The sequence below is a fragment of the Sorex fumeus genome, unplaced genomic scaffold, assembly GCF_029834395.1.
Source record: "Sorex fumeus unplaced genomic scaffold, SorFum_2.1 ptg000002l, whole genome shotgun sequence".
Taxonomy (NCBI): domain Eukaryota; kingdom Metazoa; phylum Chordata; class Mammalia; order Eulipotyphla; family Soricidae; genus Sorex; species Sorex fumeus.
This window is the reverse complement of record NW_026606059.1, coordinates 6,352,773-6,378,088: the sequence shown is the minus strand read 5'-3', so window position 1 is coordinate 6,378,088 and position 25,316 is coordinate 6,352,773. Positions and strand designations below refer to the sequence as shown.

General features: G+C 42.7%; 1 protein-coding gene across 1 annotated transcript in view; it reads left to right on the top strand.

Annotated features, from left to right (window-relative positions):
* The window catches only part of LOC130021720 (short-chain dehydrogenase/reductase family 16C member 6-like), a 50,880-nt gene that overhangs the window by 19,990 nt on the left and 5,574 nt on the right, over positions 1-25,316 (top strand). The window contains exons 3-4 of the mRNA XM_056112507.1: positions 16,018-16,117; positions 18,601-18,745. Of these exons, the coding sequence (XP_055968482.1) occupies positions 16,018-16,117; positions 18,601-18,745 (245 nt within the window). The remainder of the gene's footprint in view (positions 1-16,017; positions 16,118-18,600; positions 18,746-25,316) is intronic.

Sequence of the window (25,316 nt, the reverse complement as noted above, 5' to 3'; positions counted from 1 at the left end):
TAATATACATATTTTATATAATATGTATTTTATATACATGCATGCATAGAGAAAATATTATGTATATGTGTACATACACACAGACACACACACATGTATATGTTCTAGTTCAAAAGATGATCACAATTGAAAAAGAAGTTCTGTGTCTTCAGAAATTGTGTCTATCTTGTGTCTTTAAATACTGTATCATATCATAAACTGAGAAGATTCTTTACTTATTTTGCTAAAGGTAAAGGTAAAGGCCCTCCCGTTGTTCATCGATTTGCTCGAGCGGGCCCAGTAACGTCTCCATTGGAGACTTTGTTGTTACTGTGTTTGGCATATCGAATAAATCACGGGGAGCTTGCCAGGCTCTGCCCTGCGGGCGAGATACTCTCGGTAGCTTGCCAGGCTCTCCGAGAGGGGTGGAGGAATCGAACTCGGGTTGGCCATGTTGGCCGCTTTTAAGGCAGATGCCCTACCGCTTTGCTATAGTTCTTATTCTCAAATTGTAGTATTTACTAACATTTAAATAACTGTTGACTATATTGAATGCTGGTTAGCACTTTGGCCCAGGTTTTAGATAAGAAATATTTTAGTAACTGTCAAAAATTAATGTATGTTTAAATTTTATAAATGAGATGACTTTTATAAAATACCAAAGATATGCTTAGTGGTAAACTATTTGTTTTGCATGTATGAGAGTCTCTCAATACTAAAAAAAAAAAAAAAGAAATTTTTGGGCTGGAGCAATAGCACAGTGGGTAGGGCATTTGCCTTGCATGCAGCTGACCTGGCTGACCCGAGTTTGATTCCTCCGCCCCTTTTGGAGATCCCAACAGGCTACCAAGACTCCCGTCCTCACGGCATAGCCTGGCAAGCTACCTGTGATATATTCGATATGCCGAACACAGTAATAAGTCTCACAATGGAAACGTTACTGGGCCCACTCGAGCAAATCGATGAATAATAGGAGGATAGTGCTACAGTGCAGTTTTTTAATTCTAAGAAGTAGTTTTTGGAATGAGCTTCTGTTCCAGGAGACCTGTCACTGCAGTTGGTGTATGTATACTTCCTTAACTGGAGGATTAGAAATCGATCAAGGAGAAAAGGACTTTTTCATATGATTATCAGAAAGTAAAACATTGATGGCATTTTAAATTTCTCTTACCGATTCCATTTTCATTTTCATTTCATCATCCTGTTATTCGTCGATTGCCTCGAGCAGGCCCCAGTAATGTCTCTTTCATCCTAACCCTGAGATTATATTCAAGGCTCTTTAGGAGAATGAGACCCATCATTGTTACTGGTATTTGGCATATTTGGTACGCCACGGGGAGTTTGCCAGACGCTGCCCTGTGGGCAGGCTACATTCGATAGCCTGCAAGCTTGTCCAAAGTAGGAATGAGATGATAAGATGTCATAAAAAGATGTCCTAATAAGATGTCGCGCGGCCGCAAATGCGGCCTCACGGTTCCAGGAGCTGGATTTTATAGTCTCTGAGTCTTGGCCGTTGATGGGATTACACGGCGCCAGGGGGCCAGGTGGTGGGTGTGACCCCCGCCTACTGGAATTTGGAGGATCTGGGTGGAGGATGCTCGACTCCAATCCGAGTAGGCTGGGAGATCTCGGCCCCGGAACCCGCGTGGCTTTGTCCCTCTGCCAGTACCTTCATGTGTGCGGAGAGTGGTCTCAGCATGGTGGTGGCTGATCCTGGAGGTCTTCGGCTGCCGGAGCCCTGGTCGGGGCGGGGAGGAAAACATAACCCGCTCCCCTCCTCTCCACCGATTCCATACTCTAGTCTAAATAACTAATTCTATTCTGTTGACTCCTGGTCAAATTACATCCACACTGTCAAATGCTCATGAACTAAAGTGGTCGGTCCTGGGGACCTCATTTGATGATTGATGTGGCCTTAATGAAAACCTCACTGTGGCAGTGTCAGCTGATGAACCAAGCTTGGGCTCAGTACTTTGTCATGTCACTTTCAATATGTCCTGCTGTGCTATATTTTCACTAGGCACAATATCTGGCTTGTAGCACCCAAGGGCTTTCCGCAAACCAAGAGAGTCCTTAACAGTCCTATTAATGAGACAGTGAAGAAATCTGGTTAATTTATCCTAAGTGCTCAAAAATATCCATTGAAGAAAGTCAAAATCTCCATTGCAGGGCAATAAACACATTACCAGGCCCTATGTACTCAGCTAATTCTTACCCTAAGAACACTGAGAAATTGCCAGATATTTTCTCTCCATTCCGACAGGTATCTAATTTCTGATAAAACATTTGTATTGGGGCCAGAGTGATAGGTCAGTGGGAAGGGTTCTTGCTTGGCCTGTGGCTGACCCAGGCTCAGTCCCCAGTACCCCATAATCACTCAAGCCCATCAGCAGTGACCCCTGAGCTCAGAGACAGGACTAAGCCCTGAGCACCACCAGATATGGCCCAAAAACCAAAAACAATAACAACAAGAACCACACACCATATTTGTATTAATGAATTTATTTTTAAAAGGGGAATCTCCCTGTTGGACTTGACAGATGTTTCCCACATATATTGAGGACAAGGCCAAAAGGCACGGGGTCAATTATGAAATATAGAGACACCAAATATCACTCCTAGTTTCTAGTATTCCTCCACTGGAGGCTGTGATGTCATAGAATATTATAATATATTCCTATTATATTATTATATTTCTATTACAGGAATAGGACTTGGGGCTTTGGTAATAAAAATATTGTCAAAGATGACTATGAATTCAATAATATCTTTAATCATTTCATCACTTGACATCCTGTTACTCATCGATTTGCTCGAGCAGGCGCCAGTAACGTCTCCATTTGTCCCTGTCACGTGCTAGTGTAGCCCAATGGTGTCTGCTTGTTCTAGGAACATGAAGAGCCTCAGATCGATTATTCAGGGTCTTGACGAAAAGTCTGACCATCTCATAGGTGGGCGGCCACGCATTCTTTTCACGTCCTGTGGAATCCATTTAATAACGGCTCTAGTCCAGCAATCGTCTCCAAATCTCATTACCTGTCCAGCCCATCTGATTTTCGATGCCTTGGCAAACGAGACAGCATCCCTGATTATTGATGGTCGACGGAGGTTGGAACTCCGGATTCTTTCTCTCATCTGAGTGAAGCATGATACTCCAAGCTTAGTTCTTTCAATTCCTCTTTGGGAGACCCAAATAGCATTCTCATCCTGTTTGCGTATGGCCCAGGTCTCTGAGGCGTATGTTAATGCAGGAAGAACAGTGGAATTGAAGAGATGTGCCTGGAACCAAAGGTTTTTTTGTCCTCTCAGCTATTTCTTCGACACTCTAGAAGGCGTTCAAAGATGCTCTCTTCCTCCTGCGCAACTCAGGTGCCAGGTCATTTGTCATGATGACTTCTCGACCTAGGTACACATAACTGTTGCATTCAGAGATGGTCATTCCATTGAGAGCGAATGGAGCGTCAGGAGTGAGGCTGTTTCTCATAAACATTGTCTTCGTGAGATTCAGCTGTAGTCCAACCTTTCCACACTCACGGTCAAAGTTGGACAGCATTTGTGCAGCTTGGCTAATGTTTTGGTGTTATTAGAATGATGCCATCAGCAAAGTGGAGGTGGTGTAGTTGCTGACCGTCTATCTTCACTCCCATTCCTTCCCATTACAGTAGTCATATGACATTCTCGAGGGTGCCACTGAAGAGTTTTGGTGAAATGGTATCACCCTGCTGAACCCCTCTCTTGACATGGATGATCACTTCCTTGTAGAATGGTGAGACCCTGGTAGTGAATCCATAATACAGCTTACAGAGGATCCTGATGTATTGAGTTTGAATGCCATGATTGGCTAGGGTTTCAATGACCGCTTCCGTCTCAACAGAATCAAAGGCCTTCTTTAAATCAATGAATGTTAGACAGAGCAGCATCTTGAACTCCCAAGAAACCTCAATGAACTTGGTTATCATGTGGATATGGTCGATTGTGCTAAATACTTTTCGGAAACCGGTTTGCTCGCATGGTTGTCCTTCATATAGTGTTCTGCCAATCTTATTCAGGATGACTCAAGTGAACAGCTTCTAGACAACAGACAACAGGAAGATTGCCATAGTTGCCAATGTCATGGATGTCTCCCTTCTTGTACAGTAGTACAGTCTTGCTGGTTTTCCACTGGGACGGAACCTTGCATTCAGACAGGTAGTGTGTGAAGAGCAGAGTCAGTGTATTGATGAGTGCTGATGGCAGTTTCTTTAGGTGTTAGGGTCTGACTTTGACTGGGCCGGGTGCTGTTCGCTTCTTTACTAATGAAATGGTGTGTTGGATTCGAAAGGGAAAACATTGGGAACGACATATCCATCCTGCGGAATTTGGTATGTGGGCAGGTGGATGTGGCTATTGAAGAGATCCGAGTAGAAGTCATGGATAATCTTCTCCATTGCCCTTCTGGAAGATGTGATAGATCCATCAGGAAGTTGGAGGGCAGTCATCTTGGTTTTGTAGTTGGCTAAAGACAGGTGGGCTTTGCGAATATTTTCCCCAGCTTCTGCAGCATCTACCAGCACTGCTGCTGTTCTCTCTTTGAGGTCTTCCTTGATCGCTTCTCTGCACTGCTTTGCAAGCTCAGACACTCGCTTTTGTTTCCCTGAGGCTTGTGCCAAGCCGCATTGGCAAATAAGCTCAAGAGGTTTTGAAGACAGGCATTTTTTGTGGCTCTCTCTCTCCTGGCATTCCTCGCACAATCATGGAGGTGCTGAACGAGTCGATCGTATTCCTCGTCAATGTTGTCAAAGATGGCATCTTCCCATGTTGCCGCAATAATGCCAAAGAGCTCCCAGTTGGTGGTCGCTTTGCAGCCACGTGACACATCATAAGACACTTAATATCCATCTTCCAGGATTGCCGCACCATATTTGATAGGGTTCAAATATGGTTTGAACCATGGGAACACCTGCAAGGGCAATTAGAGGCCACCCTAAAAGCCTCTATCCCTCTTGGAGAAACTGGCAAGCTACCGAGAGTATCCTGCCCGCACGGCAGAGCCTAGCAAGGTATCCGTGGCATATTCGATAAGCCAAAACCAGTAAATACAATGGGTCTCATTCCCCTGATTCTGAAAGAGCCACCAATATGGCAGTGTTAAGAAGGATTAGAAAGGATAGGCTGATAATACCTCCGAACTAGGCTGCCAAAACAAAGAAAGACAAAAATAATTGTCGGTACTTTCAATGCACGTACACTGGCATCAGATGCATCCATGGAGGACCTGATGGTACAAGTTGGAAAGATCAAGTTTAACATCATTGGTCTGACTGAGACAAGAAGGCATCAATCACATCACGCCATTTTCGACACTGGAGAAGAACTGTTCCTCAGAACATGCAACAAAAGAGGCGTTGAAGGTGTTGGTGTCCCTGTCAACACGAACTTGGCCATGAGTGTTGATTCATTCAAATGCCTAACAACCCGAATCAGACAGTTACACTTGTATAGATGTGGCTCACTGCTGGTAGTTTCTATCTTCGTTGTCTATGCACCGACATCCAATTATGATGAAGAAGAAATTGAGAAGTTCTACATGGAGCTGGAGAAGTTCTATAAAAAATAATACCTTTACATTTTTTAAAACATAGCTGAATAACTACATTGTATATTTTAAGGGTTAACATGATGACAGTCGTTTTGTAAATAAATCTAATAGGAAGAAAATAGAATTATCACTGACTTTAAGGTTCTGGGGCATGACAATTTTTCTATTTTTTTTACCATGTCTATAAAGTATTTTTCATTTTTGCGATTCAATAGCATGACACAAGTTGCAAAGGGATTCAAAGTATTCTGACAAGGAAAAAGTGACTGTGCTCTAAGCAACTTACTCGAAAGTTCCAAATAGTCTCTGAGGGGCTGGAGTGACAGTGCAGAGTAGGGTGCTTCTTTGCAGGTGGCCAACCTGGCTTCATCCCTAGCACCACGCATGGTCTCCTGATGCCTGCCAGGAGTAATCCCTGAGCACGGAACCCAGAGTAAGACCTGGTCACTGCCAGGTGTTTCAAAACAATTAATAAATAAAAACTTGTTAGAAAAATACCTTTTGTTTAAACAGATAATATTCAAAGACCAGTTTTCAGCTACCAGATGCCTCATCTTTAGCGTCTTTATAATTATTTTGCCTAATAAAAATACTATGTGTATATTATCTTAATCATTTAAAATATATCTATATAACAAAATCAGGTTTACCTTTAAGTCATAACTTTATTTATTTTTCTTTTTTTATTAGTGAAACACCATGAGGTACAGTTATAGGCTTACAAATTTTGTGCTTGGGTTTCAGTTATACAATGATCAAGTGCCCATCCCTCCACCAGTGCCCGTCATCCATCCCCACGGGTCCCAGCATCCCCCCCACCCCCCATCCCCCGCCGTCCCATCCTGCCTCTGTGGCAGGGTATTCCCCCTTGTTCTCTCTCTCTTCTTTTGGGTACTGTGTTTTGCAAGAGAGGCTTTGAGTGGCAATCATGTTTGGTCTATCGACTACTTTTAGCATGCTTCTCCCACCCTGGGAGGGTCCTCATAACACCCTTCATTTGGTGCTCTCCTCTCTATCTGAACTTCTTTTCACCTAGAACGTGTGGCTGGCCTTCCATTCATGGAGCAAAATTCCTGGTACTAATCTCAGCCATTCCTGGGTGTTAATCTCCCTTTTTGTTGCTTTATGTTCCCCAGATGAATGCAATCTTTCTGTGTCTATCCCACTCTTTCTGACTCATTTCGCTTAACATGATACTTTCCATGTAGTACCACTTGTATGTAAATTTCATAACTTCATCTTTTCTAACAGCTACATAGTGCTCCATTGTGTAAATGTACCAAAGTTTCTTTAACCAGTCATCTGTTCTTGGGCACTCAGGTTTTTTCCAGATTCTGGCTATTGTAAAGAGTGCTGCAATGAACAAACAATTGCAGGTGTCACTTCGACTATACCTTTTTGCCTCTCTGGGATATATTCCCAGGAGTGCTATAGCTGGGTCAAATGGCAGATCAAATTCTAATTTTTTGAGAGTCGTCCATACTGTTTTCCAAAAGAGTTGGACCAGCCGGCATTCCCACCAGCAGTGAAGGAGGGTCCCTTTCTCGCCACATCCGCGCCAGCACCGGTTGCTTTTGTTCTTGTGGATGTGGGCCAGTCTCTGTGGTGTGAAATGATATCTCATTGTGGTTTTGATCTGCATCTCTCTGATGATTAGTGATGTAGAGCATTTTCTCAGGTGCCTTTTTGCCATTCGAATTTCTTCTTTGCGAAAGTTTCTGTTCATTTCCTCACCCCATTTTTTGATGGGGTTGGGTGATTTCTTCTTGTGGAGTTTAACCAGTACCTTGTATATCCTTGATATCAACCCCTTTTCGGATGTGTACTTGGTGAATATCCTTTCCCATTCTGTAGGCTGTCTTTGTATTTTGGTCACTGTTTCTTTTGAGGTGCAGAAGCTTCTTAGTTTAAGATAGTCCCATTTGTCTATCTCTGTTTCACTTGCTCGGCCAGTGGCGTGACATCTTTGAAGATACCATTAGCTTCAATATCATGGAGAGTTTTGCCGACTTTGTCTTCAATAAACATTATGGATTCTGGTCTGATGTTGAGGTCATAAATCCATTTTGATCTTACTTTTGTGCATGGTGTTAGGCAGAGATCTGAGCCCACTTTTTTGCATGTAGCCGTCCAATTTTGCCAGCACAGTTTGTTGAAGAGGCTTTCCCTGCTCCATTTCACTTTTCTTGCCCCCTTATCAAAAATTAGATGATTATATGTTTGGGAGGAAATGTCAGTATATTCAACTCTGTTCCATTGGTCTGCAGCTCTGCTTTTGTTCCAGTACCATGCTGTTTTAATTATTACTGCCTTGTAGTAGAGTTTGAAGTTAGGGAGGTTGATTCCTCCCATTTTCTTTTTCCCAAGAATTGCTTTAGCTATTCGTGGGGGCTTATTGTTCCATATAAATTTCAGGAGTGTTTGCTCCATTTCTTTGAAGAATGTCATGGGTATCCTTATAGGGATTGCATTGAATTTGTACAGTGCTTTGGGAAGTATTGCCATTTTGATGATGTTGATTCTCCCCATCCATGAACAGGGGATATTTTTCCATTTCCTCGTGTCCTCTTTTATTTCCTGAAGTAGCGTTTTGTAGTTTTCTTTGTACAGGTCCTTTACTTCCTTAGTTAAGCTGATTCCTAGATACTTGATTTTCTGGGGCACAATTGTGAATGGGATTGTTTTCTTGATGTCACTTTCTTCTCTTTCACTATTTGCGTATAGGAATGCCATGGATTTTTGAGTATTGATTTTATAGCCTGCCACTTTACTATACAAGCCTATTGTTTCTAGGAGTTTCTTGGTAGAGGTTTTAGGGTTCTCTAAGTATAGTATCATGTCATCTGCGAACCGTGAGAGCCTAATTTCTTCTTTCCCTATCTGGATGCCCTTAATATCTTTTTCTTGCCTAATCGCTATTGCAAGTAGTTCCCGTACTATATTGAACAGTAGTGGAGAGAGTGGGCATCCTTGTCTCGTCCCTGACCTTAGGGGGAAGGGTCTCAGTTTTTCCCCATTGAGGATGATGTTTGCTGTAGATTTGTGGTAGATGGCTTTAACTATATTGAGGAAGGTCCCCTCTATCCCCATTTTGGCAAGGGTTTTCATCATGAATGGGTGCTGGATCTTGTCAAAAGCTTTCTCTGCGTCTATTGATATGATCATATGATTTTTATCTTTTCTTTTGTTGATATGATGGATTATGTTGATTGATTTCCGAATGTTGAACCATCCTTGCATCCCTGGGATGAATCCCACTTGGTCATGATGTATGATCTTTTTGATGAGTTGTTGTATTCTATTGGCTAGTATTTTGTTGAGAATCTTCGCATCTGTGTTCATCAGGGATATTGGCCTGTAGTTTTCTTTTCTTGCGGTGTCTTTGTTTCCTTTTGGTATTAGAGAGATATGGGCTTCATAGAAGCTGTTTGGGAGAGTTTCTGTTTTTTCAATTTCCTGGAAAAGTTTGAGAAGAATTGGCAATAGGTCCTCTTTAAATGTTTGGAAAAATTCGCTAGTAAATCCGTCTGGGCCTGGGCTTTTGTTTTTGGGAAGACTTTTGATTACAGTTTCAATTTCCTTGATGTGAATAGGTCTATTCAGGTACTCTATATCTTCTTGATTCAGCTTTGGGAGATGGTAGGAATCCAGGAATTTATCCATTTCTTCCAGGTTCTTGTGTTTCGTGGCATACAGACTTTCAAAGTAGTCTCTGATGATCTCTTGAATTTCTTTAGTTTCTGTTGTGATATCCCCATTTGTATTTCTGATTCGATTTATTAGGGTTCTCTCTCTCTGTTTCTTTGTGAGTGTTGCTAGTGGTTTATCTATCTTATTTATTTTCTCGAAGAACCAGCTCTTGGTTTCATTGATCTTTCGGATTGTTTCTTTGTTTTCCATGTCGTTGATTTCTGCTCTAAGTTTTATGATCTCTTTCCTTCTGCCTGATTTAGGCTCTTTCTGTTGATCCTTTTCTAAGGTCTTGAGCTGTGAGGTCAAATTGTTTATGTGCATCATTTCTATCGACTTAAGATATGCTTGCAGAGCTATAAATTTTCCCCTTAATACTGCTTTCGCTGCATCCCATAAGTTCTGGTAGTTTGTGTCTTCATTCTCATTCGTTTCCAGGTATCTTTTGATTTCATCCTTGACTTCGTTCCTGACCCACTCATTGTTCAGCATCGAGTTGTTTAATTTCCAGGTGTTTGATTTGGTTCTCCGTGTCTTTGTATGATTCACTTCTATCCTCAGTGCATCATGGTCTGAAAAGATGGCTGATACTATTTCTATCTTCTTGATTCTGTTGAGGTATGTTTTGTGTCCTAGCACATGGTCTATTTTGGAAAACGCTCCGTGCGCGCTGGAGAAGAATGTGTATTCTTTCTTTTTGGGGTGTAAAGCCCTGTATAAGTTCATAAGCCCTTTCTCTTCTATTACTTCTTTCAAAGCCAATAATTCCTTGCTGGGTTTTGTTCTTGTTGATCTATCCAAAGGTGATAAGGCGATGTTGAAGTCTCCAAGTATTATTGTGTTGGTAGTGATGTCCTCCTTAAAATCTGTTAGCAGTTATTTTAAATATTTAGCTGTTCCCTCATTAGGTGCGTATACATTTAAGAGTGTGATTTCTTCCTGTTGTACGTATCCCTTGATGAAGAGAAAATAGCCTTCACTGTCCCTTCTAATCTTTTTCAAGGTGAAATTAATGTCGGATACTAGTATGGCCACCCCAGCTTTTTTGAGGGAGTTGTGTGCTTGCAGGATTGTTTTCCATCCTTTGACTTTGAGTCTGTGTTTGCTCTGGCTGTTGAGGTGAGTTTCTTGTAGGCACCAGAATGTTGGGTTCTGTCTCTGTATCCATTTTGCCACTCTGTGTCTCTTAACTGGTGAATTTAGACCATTGACATTGAGAGAGAGAAAGGTTATGGGGTTTTATGTCATCTTTCTGTGCGGGTGTGTTGTGGTTGTAGGGTTTGTCTTTTCTTATAGTAGCCCCTTTAGGCCTTGCTTTAGGTTTGGTTTTGAGTCTATGAAGTTCCTGAGCTGCTGTTTATCTATAAAGTAGTGTACCGTTCCTTCGATTTTGAGGGAGAGTTTAGCCGGATAGAGTATTCTTGGGGAAGCATTCATTTCCGTGAGTTTTTTGACTATATCTCGCCACTGCCTTCGGGCTTGTAGGGTTTCCTCTGATAGGTCTGCTGTGAATCTAAGGGATGCTCCTTTGTATGTGATTTCCTTCTTTGCTCTTGCTGCTTGTATTATTGTGTCTCTATCGGCAGAATCAATCATTCTAAGTATGATATGTCCTGGAGTGTTTTTGTTGGGGTCTCTTTTAGCTGGCACCCTTCGGGCTCCTTGAAACTGAGTGGCTGCATTGTGCAGCTCTGGGAAGTTTTCAACAATGATTTGTTTGACAGTGTTTTTTTCGTTGGGATTGTTTCCCTGAGGTTCAGGTAGTCCCATGATTCTAATATTGTTCCTCTTGGAATCATCTGCTAGGACTCTGATTCTCTGTAGAGCCATTTTGAGGTCCCTTGCCACTGTTTGTTGTTGCGTGTTGGCTTGTTGCAGCTGATCTTCCAGCTCACTGATTCTCTCTTCAGCTGTGGTCATTCTATTTTTAAGAGAAGAAACTGAGTTTCTCATTTCATCTATGGAGTCTTTTAATCGTGACATTTCTGCTCTCATTTCTTCTCGTAATTTGTTGATTTTTTCTGTGGTATTACTGGCTGCCTGTCTGACTGTTTCATTGAGTTGATTGAACATCTTGATGACTTCGTATCTGAATTCTATGTCAGAGAGGTCCCTTAGGTGAGCTGTATTGTTGGAATGGTCTAGATTGTTTTCGTTCTTCTCCCCTTGTGTTGGAGATTTTCTTTGTTTCTTCATATTGCTGAGTAGGTTGGGAACTAGATTCCTTGGGGACTAGGTTCCTTAGTATGGGAAGACAACCTGCGGCCCCGTGAGCGTTGGCCCGCTGGAAATTAAGCCACGCCCACTTTGAGGCCACGCCCACTTTTGAGGAGGCCGCGCCTCTACAGAACCCTGGGTTTGGGATGAGATGGGCGCCGCTGTCAGGAGTGAAGAGGCCAGGGCAGACGCTCAAAACTGCTTCTCTTCAGGCATCTCGGGGGGACACCTGGGGTCCTGCAGGGAAAGATGGAAGTCCCAGGGTCGCGAGCCGGCAGCTGTGCTGACCGGGATCTAAGTTGAGATGGGCGCCGCCGTCAGGAGTGAAGAGGGCAGGGCCTAAGTCATAACTTTAAAAGATAATTCATCTTGTTATGTTCGTGGATAAAATATATGCCACAATGAACTTACTTTTTCCAGTTTTATTTTTTAAAAAATCAAAACAGTGCTGGGTAGGCTCATACCTTTGCTTTATGAATTTTTTAAAAAATTTATAGTTAACCGAGAATTTCTTATGAATAAACCCAACATGATACTACCTTAAAATCTTTCTGACATTTAGTATGGCGTAACAGAGTAACAGAAACACAGTAATACAAACCATTATCAAAAAGACAAACATTGGGGTCAGAGAGGGTAGGACATTTCCTTACTCGTAGTCAACTTCGGTTTGATCCCAAGCGCAACAACGAATTCCCTGAGCATTGCCAGGAGTAATCCCTTAGCACAGAGCTTGGAGTTAAGTTCTGAGTACCCCTGAATATGCCTCCTCCTCCTACCCACCAAAAAACCTACTCTGAATAGTTATAAAAACAATGTAGTGGAAAAACTAACTCCCAACAATTGACGAAACTGTCTGCAGCTCAAACAGAAATCTTTTATTTACAATAAAGTCATCAGTTGTTGTATAAGTCAATTTAACTGAACATCTACTTGTACTCTTCGTGGCATGATGTATCTCTGGAAACAATGATAAATCATCTGATTCATAACCAATGTGAAAAATTTAGGAAGTTTATTAATTGTGCTTTCCCCTGAGGAAAACCAAGACTTAAAATGCAATAAAATAAAGACAAGAAAACCCAATGCATGCCTTCATTAGTTTCCATGTATCCCATGTAGAATCAAAGAAAATGGGGTCAAGGACATGGGTAAGTACTAAAGTGCATGCCTGGAATACATGACACCTGGATTCTATATCCATTACCATGAAAGAAAGGAAAGAAAAAAAAGAAACAGAAAAGGGATAAAGAGAACACATACACACACGCACACACACACACACACACACACACACACATTGAAGTGTCAAATAGGTTTTGTTAGCTGACAGGTTTACCTCAGTCCAATGTAAACGTGAATCCATATGTAATACTCTATTGAGGTCCCAGTTTGAAATGTTTTACAAAATTCATCCTATATTTTGGGCGGGGCAGGGGGGCTTGCAACCACACCCAGAGATGCTCACTGGTACCTGTGGCTCTGTACTTACGAATCATTCTTACCGGTGCTTGGGGGACCATATGGGATGTTGGGGATCGAACCAGGGTCAGAACGCATGCAAGGCAAGTACCTTAGCCTCTGTACTTTATCTCCAGCGGTCAATACATTTTTATGGACTAATTGCTCACTCACCCTTTATTTTTAATTTTTTCAATGGTAAACGTAGAGAAGAAACAATGCATAGGTCTGCGTGATTAGCTTATCTTCTTGAATATCCCTTAAAAGCTCTGTCTACTAAGGTTCCAAATGCCACTGCACAAACAGACCCTTGAACTACCTAGTCATTTCCCCCCTTTAAAGAAAAACTAGCCCGAACTGGAAACACAGGAAACTTGTAGCAACTTTGGCCTCCATCTAAAAGCAAATACATAAACAGACACATTTGAGGGAAAAGAAAAACAACTTGTGGAGAAGGAGCAGAAGTTATTTTTGGGGAGGCAGAAATGGAAAACTACCTGAGAGGACCAGAGAAGTGCTGGGGCAACGGGGACTTTTTCCTGGTGTGGGAATATTGAATTCATATCTCACTGGAGGATGAATGAGCAAATTTTACCAAAATAACCTAGAATATATATACCTAAGTCACGGTAGATTAGTCCAGCACTCTTTATTTAGAACAGCATGTTTTCCTTGATTGAAATTCACCTTTCCTCTGGCAATTTTTCCCATGTTGAAATCTAATGGAGTGAAGAATTTTGTTTGTGGTCAACCTAGAAAGGTGAAGATAATTTTTAAATTTTTTAATTGTTGAAAACCTATAAAGAAAAGCATGGCGTACTGGGGAAAATAGGTCTTAATTTTTTAGCAAACTATAAATGTGAAATATTGGTTTAATTTAATCTTATAGTTTACTGGAAATGATACAAAGAAGTCAAATCGTATCTGTTATTTCGTGTTTGTTTGCTTTTGTTTGTGGGCCACACCCAGCAGTACTCAGAATTTACTCCTGGCTTTGTGCTCAAGGATCACTCCTGGTGGGCTCAGGAGACCATGTGTGGTGCCAGGGATTGAACCCAGGTGTGTTGCGTGCAAGGAAGTGCCCTGCCCTCTGCATTATCTCTCTGGCCTATTTTTTATTTCTAAAGAGACAATAAACTATGAGACTTTGGGGCCAGGGATATAGCTCAAAGGACTAACGCACATGCTTTGCTGGAGATCCCGCTAATCTTCCTGGCACCACATGGTCCCTGGAGTACCCTGGAAACAATCTCCAAGTGCCATGGTTGAAGTAACCCTGGCGTATTTGTGATGTAGCCCCAAAACAACAGAAAACCCTTGAGAATAGTTCCTGTGAGTATCTGTGACTATGTCGTGTGCCACAGAGTTTAGTACATTGTAAATATGAAGTAGTTGTTAAATGAAAACAATTAGTTACATACATCACTTATTGAAAAAATAATAAAAGATTAAAAAATTTATAACAATGTGTATAGAGGGGTATGGTGCCGCCAGCAGGTCAATCTGTACTTGTGAGGCAAGTGCATCAGCAGCCTGATGGTGCCTTCAGACCTCTAGATCAAACTGCTTAATGGCCACGATCCCAGAGACTCAGAAACAAGTCTCGGAAGCTAGTAGCTTTTGGCAGAAATGCGTCCTGTCCCCGCAGTATGTTACTGGCACTGAGCCACCCCAGGGGGGAAAGGATGCTGTTTCTCCACCTGCTCCCTCTTGGCAGCTCAGTGGCTGCCATCCTCCAGAGGCCATTGGACAGTCAGGTGTGGGCCCACAGTGATGAGACACGTGGGGCCTCACAGGATGGGGTGGAGCCGGCCCTTTCCTCCCCGCCCCAATGAGATCCCGAGTCGCCGCCCACAAACAGCCTCTCTGACTCCTGATCAAGCTGCTTAACAGCCATGATCCCAGAAACTCAGGAACAAATCTCGGAACCCAGCAGGTTTGGGCAGAAATCCCTCCAGATTTAATTGTTAAAATTTTGGAATTCCAAAATCGCACAGCCACTATTGCTTGCAGCCATGCAACATCATATGTTATTCATAAACAACAATAGAAAACAAATTCTCTACTATTGCCTTTTCAGCAGATCTGAGTGTTTGGGGTAAAATTCCAAATAATAATGGTGGGTCTGGTGTCAAAATATTGAATATGATCAAAGTAGAGAGAAAGTAATGTGGAAGTCATCTACTCCACAGGTACGAGGAGCGTTTGGGATGGGGGGTATATTGGGGTTTTTGGTGGTAGAAAATTCGGGTCTCCCAAAGAGGAATAGAAAGAGCTATGCTTGGAGTAACCCGCTTCACTCAAATGAGAGAAAGAATCCAGAGTTCTGACCTCCATCGACAATCAAAAATCAGGGATGCTGTCTCATTTGTCAAGGCATCGAAAATCAGATGGGCTGGACACGTAATGAGATTTGGAGATGGCCGCTGGACTAGAGCCATTACCGACTGGATTCCACAGGACGTGGAAAGACCACATGGCCACCCACCTACGAGATGGTCAGAATTCTTCATCAAGACCCTGAAAGATCGATTTGAGGCTCTTCATGTTCCTAGAATGAGCAGACACCATTGGGCTACACTAGCACATGACAGGGACGAATGGAGATGTTACTGGCTCCCACTCGAGCAAATCAATGAGTAACAAGATGCCAAGTGGTAAAGTGGTCAAGTGGTGGTAGAAAATGGGCACTGGTGAAGGGACGAGTGTTTCATCATTGTATGACCAAGACATCATTGTATGACCCATAAACTCTGTAACTGCCCTCACGGTGATTCGATAAATTTTTTAAAAGAAAAAAAATGGTAAGGTGGAGTTCATGACTAATTTCATCAGCCTAATAAATGGCTGAATAAATAGCAATACTCCTACAAGGGGGAATGCCCTGCCACAGAGGCAGGGTGGGACGAGGGGGATGGGGTGTGGGAGGGATGCTGGAACCCGTGGTGGTGGAGGATGGGCACTGGTGGAGGGATGGGTACTCGATCACTGTATAACTGAAACCCAAGCACAAAAATTTATAAGTCTATAACTGTACCTCATGGTGTTTCACTAATAAAAAATTTTTTTAAAAGTGTGTTTATATTTTCCAGACTTATAAGGCCTTTCTTCCTGCCATGATTAAAGCTAACCATGGTCACTTGGTCTGTATTTCAAGTGCAGCGGGAAAAATGGGTACCAGTGCATTATCAGGTGAGCGTTTTGTTTAGTTTACATTTGTGTTTACTTTCGTATTACCCTATCCATGAAATTCAATAACTAGGATTCCTCCGAGGAGAAAGTGATTGAGGAGTCTATCCCATTTAAAATAGTATCCAAGAACATCAAGTATCTAGGAATCAGCTTAACAGACATGGAGATATTTACCACGAGAATTTTAAGTGACTTAAGAAAGAGGTAGATGAATACCTTAGGAAATGGAAAAATATCCCATGCTCATGGATTGGAAGAACCAGTATTAATAAAATGACTGTTTTACCTAAGCTATTATTCAAAGCAATGCTTATCTAAATTCAGATGACATGCTTTTAGGATCTGAAAAGTCAATAATAAAGTTTGTGTGAAATCTGAGAAGACCACGAATAGCCTAAGTCATATTGAAAAATTTCATTACCTAATTTGGAACTGTATTATAAAGCTATGGTGATCAAAACTGCATGGTACTGGAATAAAGATAGGCCTTCTAATCAATGGGTCCAAACCAAATACCCAATGACAAACCCGATACATATATATATATATATATATATATATATATATACATACATACATCTATCACTATCATTATCACTATCTTCCCTTTGTTCTTCAATTTGCTCGAGCAGGCCCAGAAACATTGTGAGACCTTTTACTGTGTTTGGCATATCGAAAACATCACGGGGAGCTTGCCAGGCTTTGCCATGTGGGTGAGACACTCTCGGTAGCTTGCCAGGCTCTCCAAGAGGGGCGGAGGAATCGAACTCGGCTCGGCTGGGCTGGCTGTGTGAAGGCAAACACCCTACCCACTGTGCTATCGCTCCATCCCATATATATATACATATGTATGTATATCTGTACATGTATGTGTATATGTATATATATATAAATAATAACTTTCTATAAAGGAGCTGAGACATGGAATGGATTAATGATAGTCTCTTCGACAAATAGTGCTCTTCTTTTTGAAAAACTAAAAGAAGAATGTGCTTATTGGTTCATTTGTCTTCTTAAGATGAAAGAAACTGAAATAATTTACATCTTGTTCAATACTTAGTTTGGGAGTATAGGAGTATAGACCATAGCTACATGAATTATTATTTTTTATTAAATCATTGGGCTGGAGCGATAGCATAGCGGGCAGGGCGTTTGCCTTGCTCACAGCCAGCCCAGCCGAGCTGGGTTCAATTCCTCTGCTCCTCTCAGAGAGCCCGGCAAGCTACCAAGAGTATCTCGCTCACATGGCAAAGCCTGGCAAGCTACCCATGACATTTTCGATATGCCAAACACAGTAACAACAACTGACACAATGGAGACGTTACTGGGTCTGCTCAAGCAAATTGATGAACAATGGGAGGACAGTGCTACAATGCATTGTGAATTACAAAGTGACAGGTCATTCATGATTGATTCCAGGCACACAACGTTCCAGCACCAATTGCTTCACCAGTGTCTGCTTCCCTCCATCAATGCTCCAAATTTCCCTCCTGCCCTCTCAGCCTGTCTCTATGGCGGGCACTTTTCCCCTTCTTTTTCTCTTCTCTCTTTCCCTTTAGGTACTGGGGGTTACCGTATTCTTCTAATAGGGTATCAGGCATATCACTTTATCTCCTTTCAGCACTCCATCCTCCTCCAGAGTGACCACTTCCTGTAACATTGTCATAGTGTTCCCTGTCATAGCCTTCCCTACCTTGACCCAAAGCCAGTGGCAAGTTTTTTAACTGAATACCCGTTCTCATGCTCTTCAACTCTATTGTCTCTGGCCATCAGTTATTCCCCAGCTATGGTTCATTATATTCCACATACAAGACGGATCAGTCTGTGTCTTTCCCTCTTCCTCTGATTTCTTTCACTCAGCATGATACACTCCAGGCCCATCCACATAGCAGTAAGTTTCATTACTTCATCTTTTCTTATAGCATAGTAGTATTCTATTGGGCTGGAGCAATAGCACAGCAGGTAGGGCGTTTGCCTTGCATGCAGCCAACATGGCCAACCCGAGTTCGATTCCTCCGCCCCTCTCGGAGAGCCTGGCAAGCTGCTGAGAGTATCTCCCCCGCACAGCAAAGCCTGGCAAGCTACCCGTGATGTATTCGATATGCCAAACACAGTAACAACAAAGTCTCACGATGGAGACGTTACTGGCCCACTCGAGAAAAATCAATGAACAGCGGGAGGACAGTGACAGTATTCTATTATGTCTATTAGGATAGCAGTACTCCATTGTGTATGTCTACCACAGTTTCCTTATCCAGACGTCTTTTCTTGGACACTTAGGTTGTTTCCAGACTTTAGCTATTGTGAATAGAAATTCAATGAATATAGCAGAAGTGAATATAGACCTATGAATTATTTTAACAATTATTCTTTTTCTCCAGAGACAAGCTAGAGAAAAAGAAAGGAGGTTCATTTTTAAAAATTAAATTCCAAGAATTTAGCTTGTCAAATTTTAATACTAATACTTCCTCACTTTGTTTCAGATTATTCTGCAAGCAAATTTGCAGCTTTTGGCTTTGCAGAATCCATCTTCCTTGAATTAACAATTATATTGAAAAAGAATATTAAAACCACCATTGTTTGTCCATATTTCATTCAAACTGGAATGTTTGCGGGCTGTAAATCCAAGTAAGTAGATTCTTATGGCAATTTAGATCTTTAAAAATCACTTGATCACTTGACTTCCCGTTAATCGTTGATTTGCTAAAGTGGGCACCAGTAACATCTCCATTTGTCCCTGTCCCAAGCTAGTGTAGCCCAGTGGTGTCTGTTCATTCTAGGAACATGAAGAGCCTCAAACAGATTGTTCATGATCTTGATGAAGAAGTCTGACCATCTGGTAGGTGGGCAGCCACACAGTCTTTTGACATCCTGTGGAATCCAGTTGGTAACGGCTCTAGTCCAAAGATCGTCTCTAAATCTCATTACGTGACCAGCCCATCTGATTTTTGATGCCTTGGCAAATGAGACAGCGTCCCTGATTCTTGATCATTGACGGAGGTCAGAACTCCGGATTCTTTATCTCATTTGAGTGAAACGTGATACTCCAAGCATAGCTCTTTCAATTCCTCTTTGGGAGGCCCGAATAGCATTCTCATCCTGTTTGCTTAGGGCCCAGGTCTCTGAGGCATATGTTAATGCAGAAAGAACAGTGGAATCAAAGAGATGTGCCCGGAGCCGGAGGTTCTTCGTCCTCTTAGCTATTTCTTCGACGTTCTTGAAGGCGTTCCAAGCCGCTCTCTTCCTCCTGCGCAGCTCGGGTGCCAGGTCATTTGTCATGTTGACTTCTCGAGCTAGGTACACATAACTGTTGCATTTGGAGATGGTTGTTCCGTTGAGAGCGAATGGAGCATCAGAAAAGAGGCTGTTTCTCATAAACATTGTCTTCGTGAGATTCAGCTGTAGTCTGACCTTTCCACACTCACGGTCGAAGTCGGACAGCATTTGTGCCGCTTGGCTAATGTTTGGTGTTATTAGAACAATGTCATCAGCAAAGTGGAGGTGGTGTAGTTGCCGACCATCTATCTTCACTCCCATTCCTTCCCATTCCAGTCGTCGCATGATGTTCTCGAGGGTGGCACTGAAGAGTTTCAGTGAAATGGTATCACCCTGCCAAACCCCTCTCTTGACATAGATGATTTCTTCTTTGTAGAATGGTGAGATCCTGGTAGTGAATCCGTAATACGGCTCATGGAGGATGCTGATGTATTGAGTTTGAGTGCCCTGATTGGCTAGGGCTTCAATGACCGCTTCCGTCTCAACAGAATCAAAGGCCTTCTTTAAATCAATGAACGTTAAACAGAGCGGCATCTTGAACTCCCGAGAAACCTCAATGAGCTTGGTTATCGTGTGGATATGGTCGATGGTGCTGAATCCTTTGCGGAACCCGGCTTGCTCACATGGTTGTCCTTCATCTAGTGTTCTGCCAATCCTATTCAGGATGACTCGAGTGAACAGCTTGTAGATGACAGACTATAGGCAGATCGGGCGATAGTTGCCAATATCATGGATGTCTCCCTTCTGTACAGTAGTACAGTCCTGCTGGTTTTCCATTGGGATGGAACCTTGCATTCAGACAGGTAGCATGTGAAGAGCCGAGCAGCGTATTGATGAGTACTGACGGCAGGTTCTTCAGGTGTTCAGGTCTGACCTTGTCTGGGCCGGGTGCTGTTTGTTTATTTACTGACGAAATGGCATGTCAGATTTCGGAAGGGAGAAGATTGGGAATGACATATCCATCCTGTGGAATTTGGTATGTGGGCAGGTGGACATTGCTATCGAAGAGATCTGAGTAGAAGTCATGGATAATCTTCTCCATTGCCCTTCTGGAAGATGTGATAGATCCATCAGGACATCGGAGGGCAGTCATCTTGGTCTTGTAATTGGCGAAGGACAGGTGGGCATTACAAATACTTTTCCTGGCTTCGGTTGAATCTACCAGAACTTCTGCTCTTCCCTCTTTGAGGTCTTCTTTGATCGCATCTCTGCACTGCTTTGCGAGCTTGGACATTCGCTTGTGGTTGCTTGAGGCATGTGCCAAACCACGTTGGCAAATAAGCTCAAGAGTTTTCGAAGACAGATGTTTTTTTGTGGCTATCTCTCTTTTGGCATTCCTCACACAATCATGGAGGTGCTGAACGAGTCGATTGTATTCCTCCTCGATGTTGTCGACAATGGCATCTTCCCACGTTGCCGCAATAGTGCCAAAGAGCTCCCAGTTGGTGGTCGTTCTGGGAGTTCTCTTCTTAAACTTTGCAGCCCTTTCTCTATGAAGTAGAATTTTGCACGAAGGAGATGGTGGTCCGATCCCCTTTGGAATTTTGGGACAACAGCGACATCAGTCAGGCAAAACCGTCGATTGAATATGATGTGGTGGAACCGTCCACCGGGAGACTCCCATGTCCAACGTTTAGATTCGGCCTTCTGGAACTGTGAGTTACCATGGATGGTCTTGGTCGACATGATGAACTCAGACAGTCTCTCACCCTGTTCGTTCCATTCTAGGCCATGGGTACCGACGTGGAGTTCTTTGGCTGATCTTCTCGGTCCTATCTTGGCATTAAAATCACCCACAATGATCTTGTAGAAGGTTTGGTCTTCTTTATAGAACTTCTCCAGCTCCATGTAGAACTACTCAATTTCTCCTTCATCATAATTGGATGCTGGTGCATAGACAATGAAGATAGAAACTGCTGGCAGTGAGCCACATCTATTCAAATGTAAACATCCGATTCGGGTTGTTAGGCATTCGAATGAATCAATGCTCATGGCCAAGTTCCTCCACTACCTCCACTACAGGCATTCGAATGAATCAATGCTCATGGCCAAGTTCCTCCACTACCTCCACTACCCAGCCACTGCCACGCTCCAGGACGCTTTCTGGACCCGCGACACATTATAAGTCACTTAATACCCATCTTCCAGAATTGCCGTACCATATTCTATCTTTAAAAATAATCTTACAATATATGCAAATTAACGTGTTTTAATATTTAATTTTTGAAATGTGGGCAGATTCAAATGTGGACTATTCAAAAATAGCAACAAAAGTAGCTATTTTCCCCCTAACTTTATTTAAATTCCATGGTTTACAAAGTTGTTCATGATATAGTTGCAGGACATTCAATATTTCAGCACCAACCCCACCACCAATTCCCTCAACCATTTCCCCACTCCACAAGCCTGTCTCTTTAGCAGGTACAAAATATTTTACATTGTTTCTTACCACAAAACAATAATTGGAATTATAAAAAGACAGTGCAGCAAAAGAAAATTTGTGAAATGAAATGTTATATCTCACAGAGGCATTTTTTTTCATTTTATTGAAAGCAAAATTTTAATATAGATATTTTTCTACCTCATTTTTTTTTCATTTTATTGAATGATCATGAGATAGCTACAAGCTTTCATGTTTGGGTTATAATCACACAATGATCAAACACCCGTCCCTCCACCAGTGCACATTTCCCACACCATTATCCCTGGTATACCCCCCCTTTCCCACCCTCCACAGTGGCATTTTAAATAATCATTGTCTGAGTATTTACTGAGCTGTTAGTTGTTAGTTAAGTCTTCCATGTTATCATTTTTGCTTTTTGAGTTCAATTGGTCTCTACGCGACTTTTCCATCTAATTTGCTCTGCTCATACTGGGTTGTCCGTATTTTGGAATCTGGAGGTGTTGCAGGGCCCTGCTCCAGGTGCTGTAGAATTGGAATGATTTTCAATCGGCCCCACTCCTGAGCAGCCCTAAAATTTTCAGCCCAAAAACCTGTATGCCTTGGCATTTCATCAGCCTGGCATCTGTTCAGAGACTAGTTCTGAAGCAGTGAAATTGGGCCATGTGTATCGTAACAGCTTTGGGGTGTGGTGCAGCTTCTGGGGCTTCTGCAAGGTGGGTATTTGCATCCCCCAAAAAGTATCCCTGGAGATTTCAGTCTGAAGACTGTGAACCTGTAAGTTGTATTGACTTGGTTTGGCATCTCTTCCTAGAGTAGTCATGAAACTTTGAGGCTGGGCCATTGAAATGGTATCAGCTGTGAGATGTGAGTCTGAGTGTAATTTCTGAGCCCAGATCTCAGCTTCTAAAATATATCCTGGTTAATCTTATCAAAGGCAGTCCCACTTTAAATGAACCTTCTGATGCCAGTTGCAGGAGGTTAGACCTAGGCCCAGGAGCAATAGTACAGTGGGTGGGGCTCTTGCCTTTCACCTGGTCCGCACAGGTGTAGTCCCTGGATATATTTAGCTGGAGAGGACAGTTATGAATAGTAGAAAAGTTTTTGAAGGATGAAAGCAGAGAACTGTGTATTTGCTATCTAACTTTTTCTGACAGCCTCATGCACCCATATCCTTTCTGGGGTCCAATAGTGGGATAGTCAGTGTCACAGAATGAATGTTACTAACGGGAAGGAGGTTGCCCAGGTGTCTGTTCAAGGAAGGTAGAATATTTGATGACATTCTGTAAGCACAGGGCCCCTAGGTATATAAAGGTAAAAACAAGCACTGCACTGCACTGTCCTCCCATTGTTCATCGATTTGCTCAAGCGGGCCTAGTAACATCTCCATTGTGAAACTTATTGTTACTGTGTTTGGCATATCAAATATGTCATGGGTAGCTTGCCAGGCTTTGCCGTGTGGGAAAGATACTCTTGGTAGCTTGCCAGGCTCTCCAAGAGGGGTGGAGGAATCGAATCGGTGTCGGCTGGGCCAGCCACGCTCAAGGCAAACAGCCTACCTGCTGTGCTATCGTTTCAGCCCTGGGTCCGATTTCTGATATGGTCCCCTGAGCTTGCCAAGAGTGATCCCTGAGCACAGCCCTTGAGCACCACCTGATGTGGCCTCCCACCCTCACCCTACCCCCACTCACCCCATTCCCCACCCCCACCAAAAAAGAAAAAAAACTGTGTATTTAAAAACAAGCTCTAGAAAAAGAAAGATCAATGATCCATAAACAGTGTGAAATGAAAGAAACAGTGCTGAGTAGATTTTTTTTTAAGGCTAGTGAATGTACTGACATAACATACTATAAAAATAATCTGGATAAATGTATTAATTTTATACATTTATATAGTGAAAAATGAGTAGTACCCATAGCATAACATTGGACATGGGAGTCTCCTGGTGGACAGTTCCACAGTGAAATAGACCACATCAATAGAACAGACCATATTCAATCAACGGTTTTGCCTGACCGGTGTCGCTGCTGTCCCAAAATTCCAAACGGGATCGGACCACCTTCTCCTTCATGCAAAATTCCACTTCACAGAGAGGGGAGAAAGGGCTGCAAAGTTTAAGAAGAGAACTCCCAGAATGACCACCAACTAGTAGCTCTTTGGCACTGTTGCTGCAACATGGAAAGATGCCATTGTTGACAACAATGACGAGGAATACGATTAACTGGTTCAGCACCTCCATGATTGTGCGAGGAACAGCAAGAGAGAGATAGCCACACACACAAAAAAAATGCCTGTCTTCGAAAACTCTTGAGCTTATTCACCAACGTGGTTTGGTGCATGCCTCAGGCATCCACAAGCGAATGTCTGAGCTTGCAAAGCAGTGCAGAGATGCGATCAAGGAAGACATCAAAGAGAGAAGAGCAGAAGTGCTGGTAGATGCGGCAGAAGTCGGGAAAAGTATTCATAACGCCCACCTGTCCTTCGCCAACTACAAGACCAAGATGACTGCCCTCCGAGTCCTGATGGATCTATCACATCTTCCAGAAGGGCAATGGAGAAGATTATCCATGACTTCTACTCAGATCTCTTCGATAGCCATGTCCACCTGCCCACATACCAAATTCCACAGGATGGATAACTTGTTCTCAATGTTCTCCCTTCCGAAATCCAACACGCCATTTCGTCGGTAAAGAAACGAACAGCACCCGGCCCAGACAAAGTTAGACCTGAACACCTGAAGAACCTGCCATCAGTACTCATCAATACGCTGGCTCGGCTCTTCACAAACTACCTGTCTGAATGCAAGGTTTTGTCCCAATAAAAAACCAGCAGAACTGTACTACTGTACAAGAAGGGAGACATCCATGGCATTGGCAACTATCACCCGATCTGCCTATTTTCTGTCATCTACAAGCTGTTCAATCAAGTCATCCTGAATAGGATTGGCAGAACACTAGATGAAGGACAACCATGTGAGCAAACCAGGTTCCTCAAAGGATTCAGCACAATTGACCATATCCACATGATAACCAAGCTCAATGAGGTTTCTCGGGAGTTCAAGATACCACTCTGTCTAACGTTCATTGATTTAAAGAAGGCCTTTGATTCTGTTGAGATGGAAGCGATCATTGAAGCCCTAGCCAATCAGAGCATTCAAACTCAATACATCAGCATCCTCCGTGAGCTATATTACAAATTCACTACCAGGATCTCACCATTCTACAAAGAAGTAATCATTGATGTCAAGAGAGGGGTTCGGCAGGGTGATACCATTTCACCAAAACTCTTCAGTGCCACCCTCAAGAATGTCGTGTGACGGCTGAAATGGGAAGGAATGGGAGTGAAGATAGATGGTCGGCAACTACACCACCTCCACTTTGCTGATAACATTGTTCTAATAACACCAAACATTAGCCAAGCGGCACAAATGCTGGCGACTTCGACCGTGGGTGTGGAAAGGCTGGACTACAGTTGAATCTCACAAAGACAATGTTTATGAGAAACAGCCTCGTTCCTGAATGC